The following is a 9,793-nucleotide window of genomic DNA, read 5'->3' as shown; positions in this document are numbered from 1 at the left end:
GGTGAATGCCCCAAAATCTTATGGCGTCAGAGCCAGCAATGAGCAGAGAAAGGAGCCTTTCATCCATCGATTTGGGCTGGATGGCAACTCAAATCCCACAGGTGAAAGGACAGCCTCTAACCTGCTGCTATACATGGGACCCAGAGGTGCCTCTCTCTCTGGCTCCTACACACAAACACACTATCCATTAACCACCACCCCTCACAATGCCCCCCTGGTAACCTTCACTTCCCATACCAGTTATTTGGTGGAGCTCTAACAGGATATTTTCACTCGGTTGTGAGAAGGGCTGATTCAGCTCTCGCAGTGACAGGGATGTAATTGGAAACTATCAGTATTTAGAAAACACATCTGCTTCAACACAGGTATTCCGAGTCCCGCCATCTCCACTCGCTCACTGCTCATCCAGCTCGAACTGTCGGCAGATTTTGTTGCATTCCTAGTATGCAAACACACACTAGCGTTAGTAACAAGGACATCGAGATATAGCAGCCCCCTCCAGAGAAAGGAGCACCCACTCATCGGGGAGAATGCACCCCGATTATCAAATTCACTTTCCATTATTGACCCACCAGCACCCATTCTCCCAATATCGAGTCTCACCCAGACCCCGATCGCCCACCCTGACCCGGAGCACCCACCCAGACCCCAAATCGCCCACCCAGACCCCAAATCACCCACCCTGACCCAGACCCCAATCGCCCACCATGACCCGGTCCCCCCCATCATCCAGCCAGACCCCCGATCGCCCACCCAGACCCCTATCGCCCACCCTGACCCCTATCGCCCACCCCGACCCAGAACCCCCGATCGCCCACCCCGACCCCCCGATCGCCCACCCCGACCCGGACCCCCCGATCGCCCACCCCGACCCGGACCCCCCGATCGCCCACCCCGACCCGGACCCCCCAATCGCACACCCCGACCCGGACCCCCCGATCGCACACCCCGACCCGGACCCCCCGATCGCACACCCCGACCCGGACCCCAATAACCCACCCTGACCCGGACCGCCCCAATAACCCACCTTGACCCGGACCCCAATAACCCACCCTGACCCGGACCCCAATAACCCACCCTGACCCGGACCCCAATAGCCCACCCTGACCCGGACCGCCCCAATAACCCACCTTGACCCGGACCCCAATAACCCACCCCGACCCGGACCCCAATCGCCCACCCCGACCCGGACCCCAATCGCCCACCCCGACCCGGACCCAATCGCCCACCCCGACCCGGACCCAAACCCACCCCGACCCGGACCCCAATAACCACCCGACCGACCCAATAACCCACCCGACCCGGACCCCAATCGCCCACCCTGACCCGGACCCCAATAACCCACCCCGACCCGGACCCCAATAACCCACCCCGACCCGGACCCCAATAACCCACCCTGACCCGGACCCCAATCGCCCACCCTGACCCGGACCCCAATAACCCACCCTGACCCGGACCCCAATAACCCACCCTGACCCGGACCCCAATAACCCACCCTGACCCGGACCCCAATAACCCACCCTGACCCGGACCCCAATAACCCACCCTGACCCGGACCCCAATAACCCACCCTGACCCAGACCCCAATAACCCACCCTGACCCGGACCCCCCGATCGCCCACCCTGACCCGGACCCCAATCGCCCACCCTGACCCGGACCCCAATAACCCACCCTGACCGGGACCCCAATAGCCCACCCTGACCCGGACCCCAATAACCCACCCTGACCGGGACCCCAATAGCCCACCCTGACCCGGACCCCAATCGCCCACCCTGACCCGGACCCCTCGGTGACCCACGGTGCCCGTTATTACATCCCCACTCTAACGCCCCAGGCACGTGGCATTCAGAGGCACCTACCTGCCATGCCTGGCAGCGCTGGTCTCGCAGCCCCTGCAGCTTGGCGATCCTGCCCCGTCCCTGGAGGACGGACTGAGCCAGCGCTGCGTTCTCCTCCTTTGCCCTCTTCACCTTCAGCCGGAGGTACTGGCATTGCTGCAGCTGGTAAGGCACCAGGTGACTCCGCAGGTCGTCTGCGGGGGAGCCCGTGGGACGCCTGCAAAAGAAATTCAGCAACAGCGGCTTCACTCAGCAGGTAATACACCGCCCGGGCTCCAGGATAAAACCAACACCAGCGTTACCAATAAAATAAAAGGTCATCAATTGGCTATTATACATTGCCTGCTCTCCACTCAAGGCACTAATGCTCGCTGGGTGCAACAGCTAACAGCTTCCCTCTGGTCCCCCACACAAGTATCCGTTCTTCATGTGTGTGCCCAGACCGTGTCAGCAGGACAACTGACCGTGGGCAAGCATCAGAGCCGATCCCAATCCTGTCCCCACCTGACATTCACACCCACACACTGGGGGTCACTGGACAGTGATCAGGAGCAGGAACCCTGGCTGATTTCCCTCTCTCTCTAACCCAGGGGTCACTGGACAGTGATCAGGAGCAGGAACCCTGGCTGATTTCCCCTCTCTCTAACCCAGGGGTCACTGGACAGTGATCAGGAGCAGGAACCCTGGCTGATTTCCCTCTCTCTCTAACCCAGGGGTCACTGGACAGTGATCAGGAGCAGGAACCCTGGCTGATTTCCCCTCTCTCTAACCCAGGGGTCACTGGACAGTGAACAGGAGCAGGAACCCTGGCTGATTTCCCCCTCTCTCTAACCCAGGGGTCACTGGACAGTGATCGGGAGCAGGAACCCTGGCTGATTTCCCCTCTCTCTAACCCAGGGGTCACTGGACAGTGATCAGGAGCAGGAACCCTGGCTGATTTCCCTCTCTCTCTAACCCAGGGGTCACTGGACAGTGATCAGGAGCAGGAACCCTGGCTGATTTCCCTCTCTCTCTAACCCAGGGGTCACTGGACAGTGATCAGGAGCAGGAACCCTGGCTGATTTCTCCCTCTCTCTAACCCAGGGGGGTCACTGGACAGTGATCAGGAGCAGGAACCCTGGCTGATTTCCCCCTCTCTCTAACCCAGGGGTCACTTTTTGCCCCCAAGGCCAAAGTTATTATTTTACAAAGAATGACTCCAGACTGTCCCTTACCACGCAGGCTCTGAGCGGCCTTCAGATTCTCTCTCCAGTTGATCCAATTTAGGGAGTGCTCGTTCAAACAGTCCATCTTCAGAGATCTGATTTATCTCTTCCTATGGTGGGGAGGGAGGGCAAGATTCAGGTTACGTCTCCAAGCCATAAATTAATTTACTCTCTCCAATATTAAGATCAAACACCTTACAGTTGTTTCCCCCGACAACTCCTCCCATTTATACAGCGCCTTTAACGTAGTGAAACGTCCCAAGGCCCTTCACAGGAGCGTAAATCAGACAAAATTTAACACCGAGCAACATCAGGAGATATTAGGACAGGTGACCAAAAGCTTGGTCAAAGAGGGAGGTTTTAAGGAGCGTCTTAAAGGAGGAGAGAGAGGCGGAGAGGTTTAGGGAGGGAATTCCAGAGCTTAGGGCCCAGGCAGCTGAAGGCACGGCCGCCAATGGGGGAGCGATGGAAATCGGGGAGGCCAGAATTGGAGGAGCGCAGAGATTGCGGAGGGTTGGAGGAGGTTACAGAGACAGGGAGGGAAACTTTAACATTGGTGCATGAAAAAGCTGCCCACGGACTGTTAAAGGGGAAAATATTTGTTGCAAAACAGTTCCTTGTCCCGAGGAGTAAGAAATGGACACAATCAAAATGGATCAGTGAGTAACTGGGTCACAGGGACTATAGTTAGTATTAATGCTCCTGGCCTAGTGAGGAGAGGCAAAAATACCAGCCCAGGTGCCTGATAATGAATCAGGACGCACGCATGTATTTACAGGCTGCGTCCTCAGATATCGTGTCGTCACTCCCTCAAACATTGAATGATTTGTCCGTCCTATGAAAATATCTGTCTGGAGCTGTCAATCGAATCTATTTACACAATGCACCGAGAAGCGACACTGCCTCCAACGTGGGACCCTTCACAGAGGAGGAAGAGCAGAGGCTGAGCTTGGCGGTGGGGAGGGGGTGGTCGTATGGATAAGATTTTGGGGCTCGTGTAGGATGGGTTTAGGCAGGACGTCCCAGAGAGTGGGACTGAGGCAGCTGAAGGCTGCAATAGTGGCCCATCACAGAACGCGGGGATTCAGGGCAGAAAGACAGGGAAGCAGAAATGAGATTTTAGGAGCATGTCTTAGTTAGAATCATGCATCGCAGGAGGCCATTCAGCCCTTCATGCCTGTGCCAGCTCTTTGTAAGAGCTATCCAATTAGTCCCACACCCCCAAAAATATCTCCTTTTCTTTTTTGTTCCCAATTCTGGCCAATTATTGATCACATTAAGCCAATCCTGTACGAATACTGTGACAACAGCCAGGGATTTATATAGACAGGGCTCCTCAAACATTCTGCAGCGATGCTGTCGATAAATCCAAAGCAGGGTCTCTCGACACTCATCAACCTGCCTATCCTGGTTTGCAGTGCCATTTTACAATACTCACCTGCATGGAGGTTTGGAGCTGAGTGATGAGCTGCTTGTAGACACTGTGTGTGAACTGGGGCTGAATCTTATAAACGGGCTTATAGGACTGAGCAAACCTCTCAAAGCTGCACAGGGAAGAACAAAAAGAGGATGACATTTCCACAACAATTATTAAAAGCACATCCAACGCACAACTGCACAAACATCTGTGTGAAATTCAAAAAACAAACCAAAGGAAGTGCATTAAAGAAACCTCGGCCATTTCAAATCTAGAGAGACTCCCTCAGCGATAGGAGACACCCTTAAATTGGCCTCAGGGTATCTGTACGGGCAATTGGCAATCCACCGTGGGACGTTGCAGCAATTGAGACGCCTAAAAGGCTCAGATGGGTCACGCACAGCTGCCCCTGGGCAGTAGAATACACTGTGTGTGCTTTCGAGAATTCTTCTGTCCTTGAATCATTATTTACTCTGAGCAATGCCCAGAGGCGGCAAGGCGGGTAACAAATCAGTTCTTCATTATCGTTGGTCTCCCTACCTAACATCACCTTTTCCACACGGACTGCAGCGGTTCAAGAAGGCGGCTCACCACCACCTTCTCAAGGGCAACGAGGGATGGGGCAATAAATGCCGGCCTTGCCAGCATCCCAAGAATTAATTTTTTTAAATCCTTGTACTTTTCAGCACACCACATTAGAACATCTCAAACGCCTCAAGGCGAACTATAAGGGAGGAAGCCGTGGTCAGTGGGCAGCTCTCTCTCGCCTCAGAGTCAGAACATCCTGGGGTCAAGTCCCCACTCCAGACACTTGAACACATAATCCAGGCTGACACTCCCAGTGTAGTATTGAGGGAGCGCTGAACTGCCGTCTTTCAGATGAGATGTTAAACTGGGGCCCCGTCTGCCCTCTCAAGTGGATGTAAAAGATCCCACGGCCACTATTTCAAAGGAAAGCGGGGGAGTTCTCCCCGGTCTCCTGCCCAATATTTATCCCTCAACCAACATCACAGATGATCTGGGTCATTATCACATTGCTGTTTGTGGGATCTTGCTGTGTACAAATTGGTTGCCGTGTTTCCTACATTCCAACAGTGTCCGCACTTCAAAAATACTTCATTGACTGTAAAGCGCTTCGGGACATTCTGAGGTTGATAGAAATGCAAGTCTTGCTTTCCCAGCGCACTGTGAGTGCGGCAGACAGCCATTCCACAAAAAGCTGTGTATTTCCAGCACTCTCTGCTTTAATCAAGGAGTGGTGCACCCCACTACACCCAAAATGTTACAATCTGTACCCCCAATGGTTGTCGCGGTCCCGATACTGGATTTTTGTGCGTTTACTCTGTTAGTTCAGGGACGGGGGGACACAGAGGGACAAATGACCTCAGGGACCTTGGGCTGTGAGAAGCTCGTGGCAGAGACTACACATTCCGAGCCCCGGGGTTGGGGGGCACCCGTCTCAGGCCCAACCCCAAACCATCCATCTTCAAAAATGACTGGGGCATCTCTTAAAGGGGCAGTCCCAGCGAACTGGGGGAGTCACTTAAAGAGGCAGTCCCGGTGGGTCTCTTAAAGGGCAGTCCCAGCAGACTGGGGGGGGTCTCTTAAAGGGGCAGTCCCAACGGACTGTGGGGGTCTCTTAAAGGGGCAGTCCGGGCGGACTGCGGAGGGTCACTTAAAGGGGCAGTCCGGGCGGACTGCGGAGGGTCACTTAAAGGGGCAGTCTGGGCGGACTGCGACGGGGGGGGGGGGGTGTCTCTTAAAGGGGCAATCCCGGTGGATTGGAGGGGGGGTCACTTAAAGAGGCAGTCCTGGCGGACTGGGGTCACTTAAAGGGGCAGTCCCAGTGAACTGGGGCGGTCTCTTAAAGGGGCAGCCCTGTTCTTCAGTACCTCGCGGTTTCCAGCATCTTCTCCATGGTTGTTTCCATCGCCGCCGAGAACAGTTTAAGCCGCTTCGACCCCTCGGGCCCAACTCCGGCCTCTCCCCCCGAGCCGGACGCTGTGTCCTGGTCCATGGGCGGCGAAAGCCTCGGTTCGCTGACCCCGGCCTGACCCTCGGGCTCAGGCCCGCTGACCCCAGCCTGACCCTCGGGCTCGCCGACCCCCGCCTGTCCCTCGGGCCCGGGCCCTCTCTCCCCGGCCTGTCCCCCGGGCCCGGGCCCACTATCCCCGGCCTGTGCCCCGGGCCCGAGCCCTCTCTCCCCGGCCTGTTCCCCGGGCCCGGGCCCTCTCTCCCCGGCCTCTCCCTCCGCGGCCTGTGCCCCGGGCCCGAGCCCTCTCTCCCCGGCCTGTTCCCCAGGCCCGGGCCCACTATCCCCGGCCTGTTCCCCAGGCCCGGGCCCACTATCCCCGGCCTGTGCCCCGGGCCCGAGCCCTCTCTCCCCGGCCTGTTCCCCGGGCCCGGGCCCACTATCCCCGGCCTGTTCCCCGGGCCCGGGCCCACTATCCCCGGCCTGTTCCCCGGGCCCGGGCCCACTATCCCCGGCCTGTTCCCCGGGGCCTCTCTCCGCGGCGGACTCCATTTTCCCCGCCAAAATTCCCCCTGCGCGGCTCGCGCTCAGAACCGCCTCTACCACGGCTGATTGGTCATTGGGAACAATGTCCGCGCTGATTGGTTGCTTTTCCACCAATCATGCTAAAGCCACTCACCCTGTGTGCCCTGATAGGCGAATCATGCGGTCCGCTTATTGGCTAAAACCGCCTGTCAATCATCCGACCGACCGGCCCAGCCCCAATGAGAGCGCACGAAGATGTAAAAGCCGATTTGATTGGATGGTCGCCTAAGCGGTTTCCAAAGGCGTTTGTTTCGGACTTTCTGAACGGCTGTTTTTTTCCACCCCCCTCAACAGCATTGATTTGAGAGATTGAAATAAACAAACGGCCTGATTGGTTATGTTGGCTGTCACTCATTAAAGTGACACTGTGGTCAGCAGATGGTCCTGGATGTGCTCACCATCCCCCCCTCCACTGAGCAACCGACAGGTCCTCTCCGCACTGCGAAACGGAATGTTTGAGGTGTGAAACTGTGTAGAAATGTAATTTATCTGTGTGAATGTAAGTCAGTGCCTGCAGGCACGGGGGGAATGGTCACACCAAAACACACACACTGACTGTGTCTGGGCACATGGTCTCGGTTTATTGATCAGCGAATGGCTTTGTACAGTAAATCTAATCATTCAGCAGTTTCACAGGAAAAACAGAACAAAAGGAACATTGCACAGTGCAAACCATCGCTCTCCCAGCCCGAGGGCGCCCGGGTACCAGGCTCTCCCAGCCCGAGGGCGCCCGGGTACCAGGCTCTCCCAGCCCGAGGGCGCCCGGGTACCATCGCTCTCCCAGCCCGAGGGCGCCCGGGTACCAGGCTCTCCCAGCCCGAGGGCGCCCGGGTACCAGGCTCTCCCAGCCCGAGGGCGCCCGGGTACCAGGCTCTCCCAGCCCGAGGGCGCCCGGGTACCAGGCTCTCCCAGCCCGAGGGCGCCCGGGTACCAGGCTCTCCCAGCCCGAGGGCGCCCGGGTACCAGGCTCTCCCAGCCCGAGGGCGCCCGGGTACCAGGCTCTCCCAGCCCGAGGGCGCCCGGGTACCATCGCTCTCCCAGCCCGAGGGCGCCCGGGTACCAGGCTCTCCCAACCCGAGGGCGCCCGGGTACCAGGCTCTCCCAGCCCGAGGGCGCCCGGGTACCATCGCTCTCCCAACCCGAGGGCGCCCGGGTACCAGGCTCTCCCAACCCGAGGGCGCCCGGGTACCAGGCTCTCCCAGCCCGAGGGCGCCCGGGTACCATCGCTCTCCCAACCCGAGGGCGCCCGGGTACCAGGCTCTCCCAACCCGAGGGCGCCCGGGTACCAGGCTCTCCCAACCCGAGGCCGCCCGGGTACCATCGCTCTCCCTACCCGAGGGCGCCCGGGTACCACGCTCTCCCAACCCGAGGGCGCCCGGGTACCACGCTCTCCCAACCCGAGGGCGCCCGGGTACCACGCTCTCCCAACCCGAGGGCGCCCGGGTACCACGCTCTCCCAACCCGAGGGCGCCCGGGTACCACGCTCTCCCAACCCGAGGGCGCCCGGGTACCACGCTCTCCCAACCCGAGGGCGCCCGGGTACCACGCTCTCCCAACCCGAGGGTGCCCGCAAGTGCCCAGGAAACCACCCTGCCAACCAGTGAGGGCCTCGGTTCCAGACCCGTTCAGAAATCCGACAGCTGTGACAGTCCATCTTTTCCAAATGGGGCCAGTCTCGCCACTCTATTACTGTCTATTACAGTCCGGCTGTTTTTAAATGAAGGCTGTAATTCTGATGGGTGATCACCCCCGGGGAGGGGAGAGGAGGGGGCAGGCCTGGTACCGGTTGCTGGTGCTCACCAACCCTCTTCCCCCACACAGCAGAGTGTCAGGTCAAGAAATATTTGCACAATAAATAACAGAAAAACAGCACTAACGTGGCTTTCAGAGAAATAAATACTGTTAGCAGTGGTCAGACGCCCCACTGACGTGTCAGAATGCCTGTCCAACTTCACGACTCAGTCACCAACACACAGAGTCAGGGCTGAGCAAACCCAGGCCCAAATGAGCCATAGAGGGAGCACAGTAATGATGCCAGGCTGGTAGAGGTGCCCCATCATGCAGCCTAGTCTCACTGGGTGAACCATCCATCAGCTACTCATCCCACAGCTGGAGGACCTGAGGGCACTTCTCCCCCAGTGGCCAGTTTCTCCCCACAGAGGCCTCACTGTCTCTCCCCCGAGGCCTGGGATACTTTCACGATGAGAGCTGGGATGCCTGCTGGTGTTGCTCAGACACCTCTCCCCCATCCAGGCACAGTCCATCACCGACACGGAGCGAGTTCAGAGAGAGACCCAGACCCAGAGAGAGAGAGAGACCCAGACCCAGAGAGAGAGAGAGACCCAGACCCAGAGAGAGAGAGAGACCCAGAGACAGAGAGAGAGAGACCCAGAGAGAGAGACAGAGACAGAGAGAGAGACAGAGACAGAGACAGAGACAGAGAGAGAGAGACAGAGAGAGAGAGAGAGAGAGAGAGACAGAGAGAGAGAGACACAGAGAGAGAGAGACACAGAGAGAGAGAGACACAGAGAGAGAGAGAGACACAGAGAGAGAGAGACACAGAGAGAGAGAGACACAGAGAGAGAGAGAGAGAGACAGAGACAGAGAGGAGAGAGAGGGAGGGAGAAACAGACAAACAGAAGGAAGAAATCCTCGATTCCCAGGAACCAGCAGCAAAAGTAAACTCCAAATGTAAACCGATAACTTTTGAAACAAAATAATAATTAAGATAAATTGGAGAAGTGGCAGTGTGGCAGCCTGAAATAACGAGGACAC

General features: G+C 57.7%; 2 protein-coding genes across 2 annotated transcripts; both read right to left on the bottom strand.

The window, feature by feature from the left end:
- Positions 1-277: 277 nt before the first annotated feature.
- Positions 278-7,042, bottom strand: si:dkey-6i22.5 (polyamine-modulated factor 1). Its single transcript, XM_067975846.1, has 5 exons — positions 6,354-7,042; positions 4,483-4,588; positions 3,054-3,154; positions 1,861-2,056; positions 278-439 (listed from the first exon to the last, which is right to left on the bottom strand). The coding sequence occupies exons 1-5, from the start codon at positions 6,983-6,985 to the stop codon at positions 395-397; spliced, it is 1,080 nt and encodes a 359-aa protein (XP_067831947.1). The 5' UTR covers positions 6,986-7,042; the 3' UTR covers positions 278-394.
- Positions 7,043-7,578: 536 nt separating this feature from the next.
- On the bottom strand, positions 7,579-9,278 carry LOC137306563 (collagen alpha-2(VIII) chain-like). The gene is made up of 2 exons (XM_067975845.1): positions 7,760-9,278; positions 7,579-7,695 (listed from the first exon to the last, which is right to left on the bottom strand). Exons 1-2 carry the CDS (start codon positions 8,670-8,672, stop codon positions 7,649-7,651), a joined length of 960 nt encoding a protein of 319 aa, XP_067831946.1. The 5' UTR covers positions 8,673-9,278; the 3' UTR covers positions 7,579-7,648.
- Between the last annotated feature and the right edge of the window lie 515 nt (positions 9,279-9,793).

Source organism: Heptranchias perlo, chromosome 44 (genome assembly GCF_035084215.1).
Source record: "Heptranchias perlo isolate sHepPer1 chromosome 44, sHepPer1.hap1, whole genome shotgun sequence".
Taxonomy (NCBI): Eukaryota; Metazoa; Chordata; class Chondrichthyes; order Hexanchiformes; family Hexanchidae; genus Heptranchias; species Heptranchias perlo.
The sequence above is the reverse complement of the archived record's forward strand: the minus strand, read 5'-3'. Positions and strand labels throughout refer to the sequence as shown.